Genomic DNA, 21,063 nt, shown 5'->3' with positions numbered 1-21,063 from the left:
AGTTCAGGCCCGCCCACCTTCTCCTGCAGGCGCTGACAGAGTGACCCGACCGACGGAAAACGAGGTGCTGCGTGATGGAGGTAAGTATGAACTCCTGATCACTGCAGCACTTGTTCTGCATTGAGGATGCAGTGCTGAAGCCATGGTACTGTATCCTCAGTGCAGAATGCCCGCATCATATCCGGAGGACATTCCGCAATACAACCGCAGCATGGAAACAGACAAAGTTGTGCTGCGGTTTTCTGTGAGCACCTGCGGAATGTCCTGCGGATATGAGCGCAGGACACTGTCCACGTGGGCACATAGCCTTATACACATTTTCTGCCGCAAATCCGCGACAAATCAGCAACAAAATCCGCGGTAAATCTGAAACAAAATCCGCAGTAAATCCGCAGCATGCGCACAGGGCCTTAGGCTGAATTCACGTGTCCAGTAATCTTCCATTAGAATGGATCCAGCAGCAATCCCTTGGCAAAAAAGTTCTGCAACCTTGTTTTTTGCAGGATCCATTTTTTAAACATTGCAGTCTATGGAAAACAGATTCGTTAACGGATCACTAGTCATCTTCCATTTGAAACTGATCCAGTAAGAAAAAAAACGGATCTGTTACAAATGCAACAATAACGGATGGCTAAATAGCAATCCGTCATCGGATCAGTTTTACATAGACTCCAATGTTAAAAAAAAAAACGGATCTGGCTGAAATTTTTCTTGGGAGATTTTCAGAAAACTGGAAGGAAATCCTGATGCCAGCAAAGTCTATGAGAAATCTGTAGTGTGCACACGTTCAGGATTTTTTCCCTGCAGATTTTGTGGTATAAAATAATTGCAGCATGTCAATTCTTTCTGCGTTTTCACCATTGACAGCAATGAAGAAAAAAAAAGCATAACAAACACCTCAAATCGCAGCAAAAAAACTTAGCAAAACCATACGTTTTTTTCCATAGCATTTTTCCTGCCAGAACATGCAGATATTGGTGCAGATTGTATGCAACCAAATCCATAATGTGCACACATTGAGTATTTGGGTGCAGAAATTTCTGCCAAGTTTCTGCAGCTCTTGGCAGGAAAAACAGAGGCAAAAATGGGCGTTTATACCATGTTTTATGCATTTTTTAATGCATTTTTCAATTTATTTCAATGGATAAAAAAAATGCTGCAAAAACGCTGAAAGAACTGACATGCTGCAGATTGTATTTCTGCATTATCTGCAAGGAGAAAATACTCAACGTGTGCACTACACTTCAGGATTCTCAATGACTTTTCTGGCATCAGGATTGCTTGTAGTTTTGTAACAAAACTGCACTAAAAAACGCATCAAAAGAGCGAAAAAAATACACTATGTGAACACAGCCTAAGGCCTGCGACACACATCCGTGCCGCCGGCACGTGTTTGTCATTTTTTACACGTACCGGCGGCACGGAGACATGTTAAGCAATGCTACTTTATTGTAGCAGGCACGCACACGTAAAACCACACGGAACGTGTGTCCGTGTGCGTTTGTACGTGTGTGCGTTTTTCAAAGCGCTGACATGTCAGTGTTTTCTCCCGCAGCACGGGTGTCACACGGCCCGCATCCGTACCACACGGGTGTAGTGTGGATGCGGTCCCGTGTGACACGCGCCGGAGAAAACACACGTGTCAGTGAAAAAAAACCAAAACATTTACTCACCTTCTCCAGCCCTGCTGTCTCTGCCGCTGCTGCCTCTTGCTGCCGACCGCCGCTCATTATTCTCATTGAATATTCACTTCACTGCCTGGCAGCAGCAGCAGCGGGGAGACGGGAGGGCTGGAGACCGAGGATCAGCACCACGGACAGCAGCGCGGACAGCAGGAAGGACCAGGTGAGTATGATAATTACCGGTTCTACGTGTGCTATCGCGGATAGCACACGTAGAACACACGTGTCCCGCACGTACCAGAGACACGTACTTACCTGCACGCAACACGCAGGGAAAATACGTGTCTCTCGGCACGTGCGTGATTTTCACGTGACTGTGGCAGAGGCCTAAACAAGAGCCGGATTTCCATCTAAAATGGGAGAATACAGCTGAGCTACAGTCTGTGATCATTACTTCCATCTTTAGGCTATGTTCACAATCAACATTCATGCTGTGGCTTTAACTGCAGCGACCCTGTGCTCATGCATAATCACTTAACAAAAAACTATCAGCAGGTTTTTGCTATGTAATGTGAGAATACTATTCATGTAGGGGCAGAAATCCGGATTCCAGCGATGTGTCACTGGGTTGTATTTTGCAGTTTCAATACAATCAGTGTTTTATCACCATCAAATTAGCACTACAGATTTAGGTGTCTTGTGCCTCCTCTAACGTTTCCACCACTGTATTAGCTTTTTCACTGTATATTGACAAAAAACTGCCATCAATAAGTGGTGTGGGCGGAGTTATACACGGCTCAGTATTCCGAGCTCTGATAGAATCATTGTTTTTTTCAGCTGCAGATCTATCACAGCTGCTGCACACATTAAACTTACACATTGCTGGAATCAGGGTCTTTGTCCCTACATTATGCTGATAACTAGATTACATAGCAAAATCCTGCTGACAGATTCCATTTAATCTCTCGCAGTAGATGTGTGTAGCAGGTTATTATATTATACAGGGGCGCTACCGCTTTATACAGGCCAATCTGAACCTCCTAATAGTCTTTATATTACAATATACAAACGATTTTATGTGATTTTAAAAGGAATTTGTCACGGCGGGAAATCGATGCAGAAATTGAACAAAATGACATGTTTATTATTTGGGCAAGTTAAAGTTTAAAGGTATAGAAGAAAAGACAAAGAGGCCGCCAGCGAAGCCACTTGTGGTAAAAGACCGCTGGTTTTGCATATGAAAACCTTGGTGGGTCCGCCATGTGCAAATGCCCTTAGGCTATATCCGCACTTTGCGTCGTCCTAGTTGCAGTTCTAAACGCATCCTCTGGCAGAAATTGCTTTTGAGCACAGAAACGCGATAAATTCGCGTGCGTTTTTACCGCGTTTTAAGCCCTTTCTACAAGCTTTTCCATTGCTTAAAGACAGATGCGTTTTGAACATAAAGACACTGCTAAATAAAGTTTAAACAGTCAAACACTATGAAAAAAGGAAAAAAAAAAAGAAAACAAATATAATTAATTAAATCATAACAAAAATAGTTATATTTAATATAATTATAGCGGTTTTATACTAAAATAACAATAAATTAATATTTTTCATTAATTTAATTGTCGGACTATGTGTGTGTGTAAAGGGACATATCATTCCATTTTTGTGATGTCAGAAACGCATGTTTTCTGCACCTAAAAAGCAGGTAAAACGCTGGAATTTTGATGTTTGTTGCTTTTTACAACTTCTCATTGACTCTAATGTTTGCAAAACGCAGCCCAAATGGCAAAAACAATTGACATGCTGCTTCTTTGAACGCAGAGTTTTTGCCCAAAATTATGCAAATTAAACGCAGCGTTTTGAACTGCAAAGTGCGCACAAGAAATCCACTTTTCCCATAGACTTTGCTGGAAAATCAAAACGCATGCCTTTTGGCATGAAAACGCTGCAGTTCAAAACGGACCTAAAAAGCAGGTAAAAACGCAAAGTGCGCACATAGCCTAAGGGGGTGTGAGAATTTTTCATTTCATGTGGTTCTTCTGGGTGAAAAGACCATGTCATAAAGCACTTTAAAAAAGTTCATTGTTTTATAGAAGAAACAAATCTAGAATTGTCATGTCGCTTATTTCATAGTTAAATAAATAAATAAATAAATAATTAATTAAATAAATAAAAACAGCCAGCAGATTGTGCATTACAGCTGTATTTCTTCATTGAGATCGGTAGGAAGCTTATTAAAGGCTAGTCTACACATGGCTCCTCGTAGTCGCTGGTGCACCCGCCTGGCCTTGCAAGAGGAAGATGATTCCGGAAAATGCTAGTGATATTTTTTATGAAGCGTCTTTTTTTAGCCGACTATTGTTTGTGGTGACTTTGCTGCCTGCGTTTTTTATTTTGTACCTTATCTAGACGATAGTGAGCGCTTCCAAGCAGAAGCCGCCTGAAGAATGGTCGGGTCACTTCTTTTTACCGATTTGTGACTTACAAAACCTAAAGTTGTAAAAGTAGCTAAAAAAGACAGAACATATGGACAGCAGTCGTTTTCCCCTTCACCTTAGGCCTCCTTCAAACGTCCGTGAAAATCACACACATTTTTCACGGACGTGTCAAAGGTGCGTATTGCCCTCCGTGTGCCGTGTGTATAGCGCACGTGTATTCCCTGTGTGTTATCCATGATAACACAAGGAGAGCGGGAACTTTCTGCTCACCTGTCCCTGGCGTCGCTGTCCGTGGTGCTGATCTTCGGTCTCCGGTCCTGCCGCCTCCCCGCTGCTGCCGGCCGCAGTGAAGTGAATATGCGATGAGCATAATGAGCGGGGGTTGGAAGCAAGTGACAGCAGCGGCAGAGACTGCAGGGCAGGAGAAGGTGAGTATAGATTTATTTATTTTTATTTTTTTTTCAAACACGTGTGTTTTTTCTGGTGTGTGTCACACGGATCACATCCGTGTGGTCCGTGTGCAGTTCGTGAGACACCCGTGATGCCGGAGAAAACCGGACATGTCTACATGTGGAGCACATGGGCACACGTATGCTCCACACATACAAACAGTCCATAGCAAAACACGGACGTGTACGTAGACCCATTAATTTTAATGGGTCTACGTGTGCCCTTGTCTCCGGCATGTTAGGAAACGGACCAAACACGTACCGGAGACACGGACATGTGAAGGGGGCCTTAAAGTGCATATGTTTTTTTCTTTTTAGGGCTTTTTCAGGTGGTTTCTAGAGTGGAATTGCCTGAAAAAGACATTATGTGCACCAACCCTAAAGAGTATCTGAAATGAGGATTTTGGAGTAGAATTAGCTTCAAAATCCACAACAAAAAACCGTGAATTTTCATTATTAAGAAAAAAGGCATTTAGGCCCCGATTAATCGAGGCTGTAAGGTTTTACTGTGAAAATGTTGTCCATCTTGCTGTCGCGCAATGACTACCGGTGTCCCGACAGGTAGAACGGAACTCCCGGCGAGTGCCGCAACACACAGGTTACACAGGGAACACGATACAACTTTGGGCCCTGGCACTAGGGAGAGGGGAATGGGGTCATCTCCTGCACTCACCTGAGGCTGTCGACTGCCCTCCCTAATGTCCCTATACAGGTCCTTACCCCGTCACCAATCACGTGCCTGAGCCCTCGCTGACCCTGAACTTTGCAATGACTAGTGCAGGCCATTGAGATGCTAGTCTTGTTACAGACATAAGACAACACAAAGTAGGAAAGGCACAATAAGGCCTCCATAACAAACCTATGGTATTCAGATATATTGTATTGATTTTTAGTTACAGAACTTTTCTGCTACAAATCCATGTGTGACTATAAAGCTATGTTCACACAGTGCGCTTTTGCTGCATTTTTTCCCATTGGTTTTATGTAAATACACTGTGCGCAGAATTATTAGGCAAATGAGTATTTTGATCACATGATACTTTTTATACATGTTGTCCTACTCCAAGCTGTATAGGCTTGAGAGCCCAATTAAGTAAATCAGGTGATGTGCATCTCTGTAATGAGGAGGGGTGTGGTGTAATGACATCAACACCCTATATAAGTTGTGCCTAATTATTAGGCAACTTCCTTTCCTTTGGCAAAATGGGTCAGAAGAGAGATCTGACATGCTCTGAAAAGTCCAAAATTGTGAGATGTCTTGCAGAGGGATGCAGCAGTCATGAAATTGCCAAACTTTTGAATCGTGATCACCGAACAATCAAGCATTTCATGGCAAATAGCCAACAGGGTCGCAAGAAGCGTGTTGGACAAAAAAGGTGAAAAATAACTGCCCATGAATTGAGGAAAATCAAGCGTGAAGCTGCCAAGATGCCATTTGCCACCAGTTTGGCCATATTTCAGAGCTACAACGTTACTGGAGTATCAACAAGCACAAGGTGTGCCATACTCAGGGACATGGCCAAGGTAAGGAAGACTGAAAAACGACCATCTTTGAACAGGAAACATAAGATAAAACGTTAAGACTGGGCCAAGAAATATCTTAAGACTGATTTTTGAAAGGTTTTATGGACTGATGAAATAAGAGTGATTCTTGTTGGGCCAGATGGATGGGCCAGAGGCTGGATCAGTAAAGGGCAGAGAGCTCCACTCCGACTCAGACGCTAGCAAGGTGGAGGTGGGGTACTGGTATGTGCTGGTATCATCAAAGATGAACTTGTGGGACCTTTTCGGGTTGAGGATGAAGTGAATCTCAACTCTCAGACCCACTGCCAGTTTCTGGAAGACAACTTCTTCAAGCAGAGGTACAGGAAGAAGTCGGTATCGTTCAAGAAAAACATGATTTTCATGCAGGACAATGCTCTATCACATGCATCCAACTACTCCACAGCGTGGCTGGCCAGTAAAGGTCTAAAAGATGAAAAAATAATGACATGGCCTCCTTGTTCACCTGATCTGAACCCCATAGAGAAGCTGTGGTCCCTCATAAAATGAGATCTACAGGGAGGGAAAACAGTACACCTCCCGGAACAGTGTCTGGAGGCTGTGGTGGCTGCTGCATGCAATGTTGATCGTAAACAGATCAAGCAAATGACAGAATCTATGGATAGTAGGCTGTTGAGTGTCATCATGAAGAAAGGTGGCTATATTGGTCACTAATTTTTTGGGGTTTTATTTTTGCATGTCAGAAATGTTTATTTCTAAATTTTGTGCACTTATATTGGTTTACCTGGTGAAAATAAAAAAGTGAGATGGGGAAATATTTGGTTTTTAGTAAGTTGCTTAATAATTCTGCACAGTAATAGTTACCTGCACAAACAGATATCCTCCTAAGATAGCCAAATCTAAAAAAAGCCACATTCCAACTTCCAAAAATATTAAGCTTTTATATTTAGGAGTCTTTTGGGTTGATTGAGAACATAGTTGTTGATCAATAATAAAAAAAAAAAATCCTCTAAAATACAACTTGCCTAATAATTCTGCACACTGTGTACATGCTAAAAAAAAGTGAAATTCCTGAAACCTCTCAAACGCTTTTTTTTTTAACTGATTGAAATGGAAAACTGCTGCCTTTTTCACCTTTGAGAGTAATGAGAGTTAAAAAAAAAAATCGCAACTGTTTTTTGCTTTTTTTTGGTGAATGAAACTAACTTTATTTAAACATGTACTGTAGGCAAATAACACCAAAAACACAGCAAAAAAATTTAAAAAAGCAGCTTTTTGACTGCCAACAGAGCAGGTATAAAAAAATGCACTGTGTGAACATAGCCAAACTAAAGGATATGTTCCCATAGATCGAGCCACCACAAAACCCGTTTTAACCACAATACTGTGGATTTGCCGCACACTATAACGTTCTGAAGTATAACCCACAGCTTCAGTCAATTTTCCCTGTGATTTTTCTCCATGGGATTTTGATAAAGGCGGTGTTACACGCTACGATATATCGTGCGATCGCAACCGCCCCCGTCGTTTGTGCGTCACGGGAAATTCATTGCCCGTGGCGCACAATGTCGTTAACCCCCGTCACACGCACTTACCTCCCTAACGATGTCGCTGTGGGCGGTGAACATCCTCTTCCTGAAGGGAGTGGAACGTTCGGCGTCACAGCGACATCACACAGCGGCCGCCAAATAGAAACGGAGGGGCGGAGATGAGCAGCCGGAATATCCCGCCCACCTCCTTCCTTCCTCATTGCCGGCTCTACGCAGGTAAGCGGTGTTTGTCGCTCCCGGGGTGTCACACGTAGCCATGTGTGCTGCCTCGGGAACAATGAACAACCGGCACGCAGAAGGAGGAACGACATTATGAAAATGAACGATGTGTCAACGAGCAACGATAAGGTGAGTATTTTTGCTCGTTAACAGTCGTTCGGAGGTGTCACACGCTACGGCATCTCTAACGATGCCGGATGTGCATCACAAATTCCGTGACCCCGACGACATATCGTTAGATATATCATAGCGTGTGACGGGGCCTTTAAGGGTGCTTTACACGCTACGACATCGCTACCGATATATCGTCAGGGTCACGTCGTTAGTGACGCACATCCGGCGCCGTTAGCGACATCGCAGCGCGTGACACAAATGAGCGACGATCAACGAGCACAAAAACGTGAAAAATCGTTGCTCGTTGACATGTCGTTCATTTCCTTAATATCGTTGCTCCTGCAGGTACGATGTTGTTTGTTGTTCCTGCGGCCGCACACATCGCTATGTGTGACACCGCAGTAACGACGAACATCTCCTTACCTGCGTCCACCGGCAATAAGGAAGGAAGGAGGTGGGCGGGATGTTACGTCCCGATCATCTCCGCCCCTCCGCTTCTATTGGCCGGCCGCTTAGTGACGCGGCAGTGACGTCGCTATGACGCCAAACGCACCTCCCCCTTGAGGGAGGGATTGTTCGGCGGTCACAGTGAGGTCGCTGACAAGGTATGTGCGTGTGATGCTGCCGTAGCGATAATGATCGCTACGGCAGCAATCACCACATATCGCACAAGCGATGGGAGCGGGTGCTATCGCGTACGACATCGCTAGCAAAAGCGCCCTTTAGTCTCATCACAATGCTGGATGGTAATGTGCAAATGATTTTACGTGCAGGAAAATTTGCTATGTGTAACCCCAATATACACAGATCTTGATATGCCACACCCAACATGGTGGATAAGGGCCTATATACCCAGCGGCACTTTGCGGAGAGAAAGCAATATTGTCACCACTGTAGGAATATCTCTGTTTTTACAAATCTGGAAGTGACAGATTTAAGGTCGTCCACGTGAGTGATCCATGTAATCTGCATTAGTGCAGGGGCCGCAGCATGTACATTACATTCACAGCACAGAACGCGCACAGTAATGGATTCCTACTCCAAGCTGCAGAATATTCAGTGTAAAGAAGAAAACTATCCTCCTTGATGTGGAGATGAAGAAGTGCTGTATAACAAGCTCCCAAGAATATAAAATCCCCCATCCGCCTATCTATAAATATTATATGGGGCTTGAAGTGTTCACATTAATCCGGGTACAGTCATGACGTTCCTTTGAAATGTAAAGCAGTGAGGCTCCGGAACGCTCCCGATGACTACAATGAACCACAGAGGTGGGAATTCTTACTGTGCACATCATTCCCAGGCAGGCGGGGTGACACTGAACACCCACGTCAGCATCATGGCCATATCCAGATATACATATACTGACTAAAAGGTCATTTTATGTAACAAGCATGAATCCTAATTCGATAATTGAAATGCATATAAGCATTCAATAAACCAGACCAGGAAAAATATAACCAGGTGTAGCAGCCCGGGACAGTATGTTATAGATCTGCATGGAAAAATCAGGACATGTGGAAGTAGCACTTAAAGGGAGTCTGTCAGCAGGTTTTTGCTATGTAAGCTGCAGACAGCATGCTGCAAGGGTTAAAACATAGAATTCAAAGATGCCTGTTTTGTCAAGAACCTATCTGTTTTGCTGGAATGTTTGTTTAAGCAGCAGAACACAATCACTTCTCTTTCCTTTTATTGCAATGTCATGTGCACGGCAGTCCAGCACGTCCCCTGCTGTCATTGTACATTGGCAGTGAAGTGTCAATCTCTATTGACAGCTTGGTGGGGGCAGGACAGCTCTTTGGACTTGGCTACATGGCTAAATCTAAAAATTCTGATTGTGTCATAACGGCACCTAGTAATCTAAGTGATACATTGTTGGATTCAAGATCTCTTTGCTTACATCATGCTTCTCTTAGATGAGGTATCAAAATCCAGCTGACAGATTTCCTTTAAAGGGGTTATCCAGGACCTAACCATTGGATAGATCATCAGTATGAGATTGGTGGGGTGCTTGATGTGGGTGGAACACAGCAGGCCTATATAGTGATGAGCGAGCACTACCATGCTCGATTACTCAGTACTCATAACGAGCAGCTGGATGCTCGGAGCGGTGCGGCTCGAGCATAATGTAAGTCAGTGAGGAACTCAAGAAAAATGCTTGTTTCCTATTGACTTCCATTATACTCAAGTCGCGCAGATCCAAGTATCCAACGGCTCGTTGCAAGTACTAAGCACTCGAGCATGGTAGTGCTCACTCCACTGCTGAGTATTGCTCTTTAATCCTCATCCACGTGAATGGGAACACCTATTCAGCAATGTACCTGGTTTAGTTCTGGTCGGTGTAAGCAGATATCAGCCTGCGTTGGTGCCAGGTGTCCAACCACTCTCATATTGACCCAACGATACGTCATCAATTGCTAGGTCCTGGCCAACCTTTAACCCACAGTAGTAACCCTTCGTAGTTGCCCCTGTGCATTTCTCCAGTACCTCGGGTTGCCAGGACAAGGCCTAAGGTCTTATGCACGCGACCATTTTAGGGATCTGGATTACAAGGAACCCTGAATACGTTGCCTATATTTGCCCCACACCTCCAATTATCTTCTAGGGTAAAATACATTGGATACCTGGCATACACTGGAATGTGCCACAATCTCAAGGAAAATGGCCATTGTGGCATGCTCTCAGTGTAGTCTACCCTGAAAAAGGTGCAAAGATCTAGCACGTGACTACAACGTAGGTCGGCTCATTGCCGTTAATGTACGGCCGTATAGTGAAGTCCAAGAGAGCGCCATACGCTTGGTGCCTTTGTTCCGGATGAGCACAGGACCTTCCTGCCACTGAAACATGCACTGTGTTGGCCATTGAATATTTTCTTGCAAAACTCTTCAGTTCTTTTTTTTTCCACAATCCTACCAAATGTTATCAGTAAGTCAATACAAAGATATAAAACATTATACGCAATGTTTTCTTTTTTTTTTCTTTTCAGAGGGGATGTTTTTTAGAATGCTTTAGTTGTAGGTTTATTACAAACTGTTTTCATTGGTTTATGTGTTACTCTAAAACGTCAAAAATGAGAGGGGGTTAAATCAAATCACAGAAAAAAGTCATTATATATATATATTTTTACATACACAATCTACATTACTACAAACACACATATTTACAAACATACTCTAGAGAAATAGCAAAAGAATTATTGACATCCAGCAGGGACAGGTTTGTCCAGTCCTGAGTCGGTAGCTCTGGTGCCAGGTACAATCGGGAGCTAGCTGTGGAGGACACGGCTACAATCGGGAGCTAGCTGTGGAGGACACGGCTACAATCGGGAGCTAGCTGTGGAGGACACGGCTACAATCGGGAGCTAGCTGTGGAGGACACGGCTACAATCGGGAGCTAGCTGTGGAGGACACGGCTACAATCGGGAGCTAGCTGTGGAGGACACGGCTACAATCGGGAGCTAGCTGTGGAGGACACGGCTACAATCGGGAGCTAGCTGTGGAGGACACGGCTACAATCGGGACCCTGGTGTGGCGGACACGTATAATCGGGACTCTGGCGTGGAGGACACGTATAATCGGGACTCTGGAGTGGAGGACACGTATAATCGGGACTCTGGTGTGGAGGACACGGCTACAATCGGGACTCTGGTGTGGAGGACACGGCTACAATCGGGACCCTGGTGTGGAGGACACGTATAATCGGGACCCTGGTGTGGAGGACACGTATAATCGGGACTCTGGTGTGGAGGACACGTATAATCGGGACTCTGGTGTGGAGGACACGTATAATCGGGACTCTGGTGTGGAGGACACGTATAATCGGGACTCTGGTGTGGAGGACACGTATAATCGGGACTCTGGTGTGGAGGACACGTATAATCGGGACTCTGGTGTGGAGGACACGTATAATCGGGACTCTGGTGTGGAGGACACGTATAATCGGGACTCTGGTGTGGAGGACACGTATAATCGGGACTCTGGTGTGGAGGACACGTATAATCGGGACTCTGGTGTGGAGGACACGTATAATCGGGACTCTGGTGTGGAGGACACGTATAATCGGGACTCTGGTGTGGAGGACACGTATAATCGGGACTCTGGTGTGGAGGACACGTATAATCGGGACTCTGGTGTGGAGGACACGTATAATCGGGACTCTGGTGTGGAGGACACGTATAATCGGGACTCTGGTGTGGAGGACACGTATAATCGGGACTCTGGTGTGGAGGACACGTATAATCGGGACTCTGGTGTGGAGGACACGTATAATCGGGACTCTGGTGTGGAGGACACGTATAATCGGGACTCTGGTGTGGAGGACACGTATAATCGGGACTCTGGTGTGGAGGACACGTATAATCGGGACTCTGGTGTGGAGGACACGTATAATCGGGACCCTGGTGTGGAGGACACGTATAATCGGGACCCTAGTGTGGAGGACACGTATAATCGGGACCCTGGTGTGGAGGACACGTATAATCGGGACTCTGGAGTGGAGGACACGTATAATCGGGACTCTGGTGTGGAGGACACGGCTACAATCGGGACTCTGGTGTGGAGGACACGTATAATCGGGACTCTGGTGTGGAGGACACGGCTACAATCGGGACCCTGGTGTGGAGGACACGTATAATCGGGACCCTGGTGTGGAGGACACGTATAATCGGGACTCTGGTGTGGAGGACACGTATAATCGGGACTCTGGTGTGGAGGACACGTATAATCGGGACTCTGGTGTGGAGGACACGTATAATCGGGACTCTGGTGTGGAGGACACGTATAATCGGGACTCTGGTGTGGAGGACACGTATAATCGGGACTCTGGTGTGGAGGACACGTATAATCGGGACTCTGGTGTGGAGGACACGTATAATCGGGACTCTGGTGTGGAGGACACGTATAATCGGGACTCTGGTGTGGAGGACACGTATAATCGGGACTCTGGTGTGGAGGACATGTATAATCGGGACCCTGGTGTGGAGGACATGTATAATCGGGACCCTGGTGTGGAGGACATGTATAATCGGGACCCTGGTGTGGAGGACATGTATAATCGGGACCCTGGTGTTGAGGACATGGCTCAGTCTAATGTATAAACCTGCTGAATGGAGAGAAGACTATGTTCTGGTGACGTTGCCCTAAGGCTACTTTCACACATCCGGCTTGAGCCCTGCGGCTCAATCCGGCTGTGCAAGCTATGCAACGGATGCGGTGAAAACACCGCATCCTTTGCATAAGTTTTTCCCATGCGGCCCGCCCGGTTTTTGCCGCTTGCGGCATGCTACTGAGCATGCGCAGTGGCAAAAACCGCATGCGGCGGCCGGATGCGGTATTTGCCGCATCGCGCCGCATCCGGCCGCCATAGGCATGCATTGAGAGATGCGCCGCATCGGCCGAATGCGGCGCGATGCGGTTTTTTTTGCCGCACGAAAAAACGTGCCAGGCAACGTTCCATCCGGCCGCCGCATCGGCTAAATCTGCCGCATGCGGCAAAAACCGGATGGAACGCAAGGCCATGCGGCACAATGCGGCACTAATTAAAGTCTATGCAGGAAAATCGCAACCGGCAGCAAAAAAAAACGGTTGCGATTTTCCTGCAAAGTGCCGGATTGTGCCGCAGAAGAAAAACCGGAGGTGTGAAAGTACCTTAAGGGAGAATTCACAGGTGTCAGATTTATTGCAGATTCTCAATTTAGATGAACAAAAAAAGGATGTTAGGCCAGAGATGTCTGCCACGTGTGATTACACCTGGGGTTAAGGTGGTGACGACCTTTTGCTGAGAAATTCATGCTCCACGTTGGGCTTCGTCTTCTGGGATAATCCAGGTGCAGTAAAGCGGCCTCTCTCCACATGTATCACACGGTGAATGTCCTGTGTGGGGTTACACGGTGAGGCCGGCACCCCAAATCTGTCCACAGAGTCCAATGCATAAATCACCCCAAAATATTCCAAAACTACAAACAAATCCACCCTGACCGCCTCCATAGAGAGGTCACCAGGCTGCTGAGTTATACAGCGATACCTGACCGATCCTGAATCACCACAGACACGGCATTCAGGGGCCTGGGAAAGCTGGGTGACAGCCATTGTGTGAGTGAGGGGTGTCATCAATATTAGACCTCACTCAGAGGTTTGGTTTATATATATTTTTTCCATACAAGAAAACACAAACCGGTCCATCGATCACCGCCAAAACTACATGAGTATTTCTCCTGCATAAATTCCCATTCCCGGGCTGTGCACATTACGCAGTATGGCGGACGGCGAGCAGCCCGGAATATAACGTCAGTGCCCACACGGACCGGGCACGTGCCACACATCAGGAGACCCCTCTGCTTACAGGGAGCAATCCCACAATGACACCATAGCGCTGCCATACACACTGGCCCCTCAGTGAGGGGGGTCTGCCATACACACTGGCCCCTCAGTGAGGGGGGTCTGCCATACACACTGGCCCCTCAGTGAGGGGGGTCTGCCATACACACTGGCTCCTCAGTGAGGGGGGTCTGCCATACACACTGGCTCCTCAGTGAGGGGGGTCTGCCATACACACTGGCCCCTCAGTGAGGGGGGTCTGCCATACACACTGGCCCCTCAGTGAGGGGGGGTTTGCCATACACACTGGCCCCTCAGTGAGGGGGGGTTTGCCATACACACTGGCCCCTCAGTGAGGGGGGTCTGCCATACACACTGGCTCCTCAGTGAGGGGGGTCTGCCATACACACTGGCCCCTCAGTGAGGGGGGTCTGCCATACACACTGGCCCCTCAGTGAGGGGGGTCTGCCATACACACTGGCCCCTCAGTGAGGGGGGTCTGCCATACACACTGGCCCCTCAGTGAGGGGGGTCTGCCATACACACTGGCTCCTCAGTGAGGGGGGTCTGCCATACACACTGGCTCCTCAGTGAGGGGGGTCTGCCATACACACTGGCCCCTCAGTGAGGGGGGTCTGCCATACACACTGGCCCCTCAGTGAAGGGGGTCTGCCATCTTCTGCTGACTGCTATGATGGCAGTGTAGAATCTATGGATCCCTCTATCAGTGATGGCGGAGCGGCGGACAGCCGGGGTCTCCTCCCACATTGCACTTTGCCCACATCTGTCCTCCCCGCACTGCCAGGAGAGCGGCGTCACCCTTCATCCCTGCCCGCACACCTGTACACACCGCCCCTGCGACCCCTCAGGTGCCCCAACAGGGTCTGCAGCCATCACCCACTGTCCCCTCCATGGAGCCCGGGCGGGGTCTCACGTCATCGCCCTGTGAGAACAGGTCCATATGGCAGTGACCGCAGTCACCGGCCCGGCGCATCAGCTCACCTGCAGGCAGCGGGCCGCCCCTGGGGCTCTGCGGAGACGTCTTCCCGGACCCCTCGGCCATTTTCAAGGTCTCCAGTAATAGCTGCAATTGTGGAAAATGTCCCCTGAGTGGCGACAATGTCAGCGCTGCAGCCGATACATGAGCAGGAGCCGCAGACGGCCGGCACAATGTGTCAGCGCAGAGCGGCGCAGCGGCCGGGGGAGGCGGGGGGCGGGTACACCGGGCTCAGGAGGCGGCCGGCCCTCACTAAGCCGGCTTACCTCTCACAATGCACAGGGAGGAGCGGGGATTACATGGCTGCTCCATCACTGTACAATGGGAAGAGACCCTGTGTGACAATCAGGTCGGCCGATCTCTGTTACCCCAATCCATACATGAGACTGGCGAGCACAGACAGAAGAGGCTCCTGTGCAAGAGCACTATATGGGCCCTTTACAGTCCAATAGCTCATTATATTGCACAATCCCACCTGCTATGGAGGTAGAAATGGCCCCCAGGCCCCTGTGCGGCTGCACCAATGAATGTCCACCCCTGCTGCATACACAACACGTTTGGTAAGGGCTGCTGACAATATGGGATGAGGTGGAGGACCACAGATCCCAGAGATCCAATGACTGACGATGTTGTGCAGATACCACATGTGTATGGCGGACATAAAGGGGCGATCCGGGATCAGAATATCGATGGTGTATGATTAGGATAGCCCCTGCCAACCATACACAGATGGCGATCTGCCAGCAGATATTTCATTCGAGCCTGGGGCGCCCCTGCGGCTTCAAGCGCCACAGGGTACTGCACCTCACCTGAGGTGCGGTATTCATCTCAGATACGGAGGAGGTCATCACTGGTAAACCACCAACAACACACTCAACCAACACATAACACAGCAGCTCTTCCACTGGGTCTGGGCTAGGGTAGGTGCCGGGGTGGTCATCATGAGGTATGGGACCTCTTGCCCACAAGTTCAGGAACCCGGGAGGCGGGGCACCAACAGGGGTAGTTAGGAGCCATCTCACACAATAGTCAGTCTGTTCCGGGTGCAGCCAGCGCCAGGTCAGACTCAGGAGGAGATAAGCAGAGACACGGACAGTTCGGGACCCGTGGTCTGAAGCCGGAGGCTCGACCTGGGTTTTTAGGAAAGAAGGGAGATCCCAAGGTTTGCGGGGAGTGCAGAAGGCACCCGTGACCCGTTCCACGGCCCAGAGCTGGGGGTGGAGGGAAACTGACAAAAGGAGACGCACAGAAGGAAACACCAGCCTCGACCTCCGAATTATCTGGGATCGGCTGAAGCCCATCACAGCGTAGCCAGGTGCTCCAACGGCAGTGTGCTTCCAGTGAGTAAAGAACTTGAACTGCCCACTCTGTGTCGTCCCGTTACTGCCGGCGTGTCCAACCTCGCGCCCCTGCACCATAGGCCACTACTACCACTGCTATCATCCTCCCTGGGGCCAAGCTCTGCCTGTGGAGAGCTGTGACACTCGAGCTGCGTTACCATCCACCCCAGAAGAGAAGTCCCGCAGCGGCGGCTAATAATTGGCCACTCACCACAGGTGGCGTCACGAACAACTGCCCCCATCGTCCCATCCCCAGCTTTGACACTGTCGGGGTCACGAAACAGGGAAAGGCCACCATGGCGTCCCAGGAGAAGCACCGCGGCCCGGTGACGGGTAACCACAAGACCCCGTGGGCGAGTCAAGCCCCAATCACAGTCGCTCATCGGTCGCTCATTTAGAGAACAGAAGTCCAAAATCAGACATGGCAGGTCCTCATCTTCCTCCACAATCACCTGTCAGGACCTCCACAAAGTGGACGTCAGCCAACCCCATCAATACGGTATGTCTCCCTAACGTGTACGGGGCATATACTGGACAGAGCACTATACAGTGTGTCCACCCATATCCTGTCCACCGCCATTAACTTGAGAATGGCGGCAGCTATAGACATAGAAGTGGTGTCTAGATACAGTAAAGTAGCCATGCGCTACGCAATGAAACCACCTATAACACCACCTGGTGGAAAACAACGGAGTTAGCATTTTTATCTTGAAAACAGAACGAGATAGAGAAAAAAAGTGAATTACAAAGTTGTAGGGCATCATCAATTCAATACGAATCGACACCTTGCATACAGAAATGCTATGATTAGAACGTGTAAAACTCACAAGGCTGCGGACGTGAAGCGATACCTCATGGAGACCTTCCTACAAGTCATTGGGTATGGTGGCTGCATGGAGTGGCCTCCACGCTCACCTGACCCCATTGGACTTCTTTCTGTGAGGTCACATCAAACAGCAGGTGTATGTGACCCCTCCACCAACATTGCAGGACCTACGACGACATATCACAGATGCTGTCAAACGTGTCACCTATCATATTGCACAACGTGCAGCAAGATACAGTATGCTGTCCAGAGTCCAGATGTGCATTGCAGCTGACGGTGGCCACTTTGAGCATCAAAGTTAAATGAGTGCCATATGCGTGACCAGCATTCAATGTTTTGGGGGGTCATAGGTTTCATATCGTAGCATTTCTCTATCCAAGGTGTTGATTCATATTGAATTGATGGTGTCCTACAATTTTTTTATTCACTTTTTTCTTTATCTCGTTCTGTTTTCGAGGTAAAAATGCTAACTCCGTTGTTTTCCACCAGGTGGCGCTATAGGTGGTTTCATTGTGTAGCGCATGCCTACTTTACTATACCTAGACACCACTTCTATGCCTACAGCTGCCGCCGTTCTCAAGTTAATGGCGGTGGACAGGATATGGGTGGACACACTGTACACAGCTCTGGCAAAAATTAAGAGACCACTGCACAGTTTTATAAAAATCAGCTTGTCTACGCGTCGATTCCAGTGTCAGTTGAATTCCATCCACAGAGCACCTCATTCTACTGCCAGGAGGGACATAAGGTTACCCAAAAGCAGTGTGAAGACTGGTGGAAAGCATGCCAAGACGCATGAAAGCTGGGATTAAAAATCATGGTTATTCCACAAAATATTGATTTCTGAACTCTTCCTGAGTTAAAACATTAGTATTGTTGTTTCTAAATGATTATAAACTTGTTTTCTTTGCATTATTTGAGGTCTGAAAGTAATGCATTTTTTTTACCATTTCTCATTTTCAGAAAATAAATACAAAATTTATTGCTTGGAAATTCGGAGACATGTTGTCAGTAGTTTATAGAATAAAAAACTATTTACATTTTACTCAAAAATATACCTATAAAGAGAAAAATCAGAAAAACTGACAATTTGCAGTGGTCTCTTAATTTTTGCCAGAGCTGTACATTGCTGCGCTGCACGAGTGCTACAGAACTAAACAGCGAAATTGGGTGCTGCAACGGACATCCATTACCACAAAGCAGATACTGTAGTTATTGTGAGTCGCCCACCACAGCACTGCCGCGGTCGCCTGCGGGGACTTCTCGGTAGGGAACCCTTCTGGAAACAGGTATGTCAGGTTCACTTTAATAGGGGTCGTGACGCCACTCTCGGTTTTGCAGTCAGTGGGTGACTGCCACTGCAGTTTAACGAGCGTCTGCGGCTGATGATGTTTGCAGTCTGGTGGTATAGCCTCCCGAGAGTGAGGCTTGCCCCAGGGGCTCGGGTATATGTGTGTGGAACCACAGGTCGCCGAGTAACTCAGTCGGAGTCCGGAAAGCGTTTTAACTTGTTTACTCACTTTTAGATGGTCGATGAGATACCCGGGCGATGCTGAGATTATACCAGGTGGAACCAGGAATTCCTGCAGGCCGTTCTGAGGGTAGCTATTAGCTCGCCTTCCTTGCACTTCTTTTGTTTCGGATAACCCCTCACTTGCAGTATCGTGGGGTTTATCCAGGGAAAGTTGCTACTGCCTCCCCTTCCCTTTCTGGCCCGTTTGCCGGCAGCGTGAACCTTGGTGAGATGGCTCCTGGCACTGTCTCCTTATGGGTCCCCTTGTTGCTGCTGAGGCTCGGACTCTATATCTTTGGTGAGGAACCTCTAGTCCCCTGCAGCGGCAGTTTAGCAGATCAGTAAATCGATATCCGACTCTAGGGACCTGTTCCCTGTGCATGCGTAGTTACCAGCAATCCCCGTACTCGACTGCCACAGACTCAATTAATCAGTCAGACTCTAACCTCTACAACATGGGCAAGGACAAAGAGCTTTCTAAGGCCTCTTTCAGACGTCAGTGATTCTGGTACGCATGTGCTAGTTTTTATTCGTACCAGAATAACGGACATACGCAGACCCATTATAATCAGTGGGTCTGCGCACACATCAGTGATTTTTCATTGACCGTGTCTCCATGCGGCTTACACACGTGTCCATGATTGCCGCACAGAGACATGTCCATTTTTTTCTGGCATCACTGACGTCCCACGGACAACACTATGCTGTGATCCATGAAACACGTACCAGAAAAACAAGGACATTGAAAATAAAAAGCATTTTAAACTCACCTTCTCCAGCGACGCTCTCTCCGACTTCTGCATGCTGCTGCTTCTGAGCTGGCTAATTACTGGCATGCATATTCATGTATGCAGCCACAGCCGACCCGGAAATAGCTGCAGCGGGGGCGATAACACAGCAGAGCTGAAGAGTTCAGCACTATGGACAGCAGGAGCGGGAAAAGGTGTTTTTATCGCCATGTGCAATCACGGATGACGGATCACATGTGCTGTGAATCATGGCACAGGGAGGGACATATGTGTTTTTAACACATCAGTGAAAAACGTCTGTTTTTTACTGACGTGTGAAACTCGCCTAAGGATGTCAGGGACAAGATCATGGACCTGCACAAGGCTGGAATGGGCTACAAAACCATAAGTAAGACGCTGGGTGAGGCCTATTTCACACGTCAGTGAAAAACACAGATGTTTTTCACTGACGTGTTAAAAACACATATGTCCCTCTGTGAGCCATGATTTCAATGCACAGGTGTGTTCTCCATGTGCTATCTGTGATAGCACATGGAGAACAGGTATTCCAAACTCACCTGTCCCCGCTCCTGCTGTCCGTGGTGCTGAATCTCCGGCTTTCCTGTGTCCGGCTGTTGCTGTCTCCCCTCTGCAGCCACTTCCGGGTCAGCTGTGCAGTGCATAACAGCATATGCATGAGCATAATTAACTGAGCTGGAAGCAGGAGAGTGCAGCAGCCGGTGACAGCGTCGCTGAAGAAGGTGAGTTTAAAAAGCTTTTTGTTCTAAATGTACATTTTTTTCTGGTACGTATTGATACTTCAGTTTTTGTTTGATAAATTTGCAAAAATATCTACATTTGGGTTTTTTTCTGTCAAGATGGGGTGCAGAGTGTACATTAGGCCCTGTGCAAACACTGTTTTTAACCATGTTTGTTTTGCATTTTTGCTGCATAAATTTCTTGAGAAAATGGTTGTGATCTTTCTGCAGACATTCCCCAGCAAAACCTATGGGAAAAAAATAGCTGTGCGCACACTGCGTTTTTTTCTCAAGAAAGTTCTGCAGAATTTCTTGAGAAAAAGAATGTGCATGTCCACTTCTTTTCTGAAGGTAGCTGCATTTTTTTGCCATAGATAATGGTAAAAAAACGCAGGGACCAAACTGCGGAAAAAACGCATCAAAAATGCATCATAAACGCATCAAAAACACACAAAACCATGGTAAAAATGCATGAGTTTTTGGTGCGTTATTGGTGCGTTTTTTGACCGCAAGTGCACTAATCTTTCAGACTCTCAAGAAATTTCTTGAGAAAAATCCTTTTTCTAGTGTGAACAGAGCCTTAATGAGAAAAAAAAATGAACTTTTTTGAATTTACCAAATGACTACAATGAAACAGAGTGAAAAATTTAAAGGGTTCTGAATACTTTCCGAATCCATTGTATAGGATATGTAAGGCTCTG

At 47.4% G+C, this 21,063-nt stretch overlaps 1 protein-coding gene across 8 annotated transcripts in view; it reads right to left on the bottom strand.

Annotated features, from left to right (window-relative positions):
* MAP7D2 (MAP7 domain containing 2) overlaps positions 1 to 15,413 on the bottom strand; it is a 185,484-nt gene extending 170,071 nt beyond the window's left edge. For 3 of the 8 annotated variants that reach the window (XM_075335421.1, XM_075335422.1, XM_075335426.1), the window contains exon 1: positions 15,203 to 15,409. In XM_075335421.1, coding sequence (XP_075191536.1) covers positions 15,203 to 15,263 — 61 coding nt within the window. In that variant the 5' untranslated portion in view covers positions 15,264 to 15,409. Of the gene's footprint in view, positions 1 to 15,202 lie in introns of all 8 variants that reach the window. The other 5 variants (XM_075335420.1, XM_075335419.1, XM_075335423.1 and 2 more) reach the window with 4 other exon arrangements.
* Between the last annotated feature and the right edge of the window lie 5,650 nt (positions 15,414 to 21,063).

This window comes from Anomaloglossus baeobatrachus, chromosome 2, assembly GCF_048569485.1.
Source record: "Anomaloglossus baeobatrachus isolate aAnoBae1 chromosome 2, aAnoBae1.hap1, whole genome shotgun sequence".
NCBI classification, from domain to species: Eukaryota; Metazoa; Chordata; class Amphibia; order Anura; family Aromobatidae; genus Anomaloglossus; species Anomaloglossus baeobatrachus.
The sequence above is the reverse complement of the archived record's forward strand: the minus strand, read 5'-3'. Positions and strand labels throughout refer to the sequence as shown.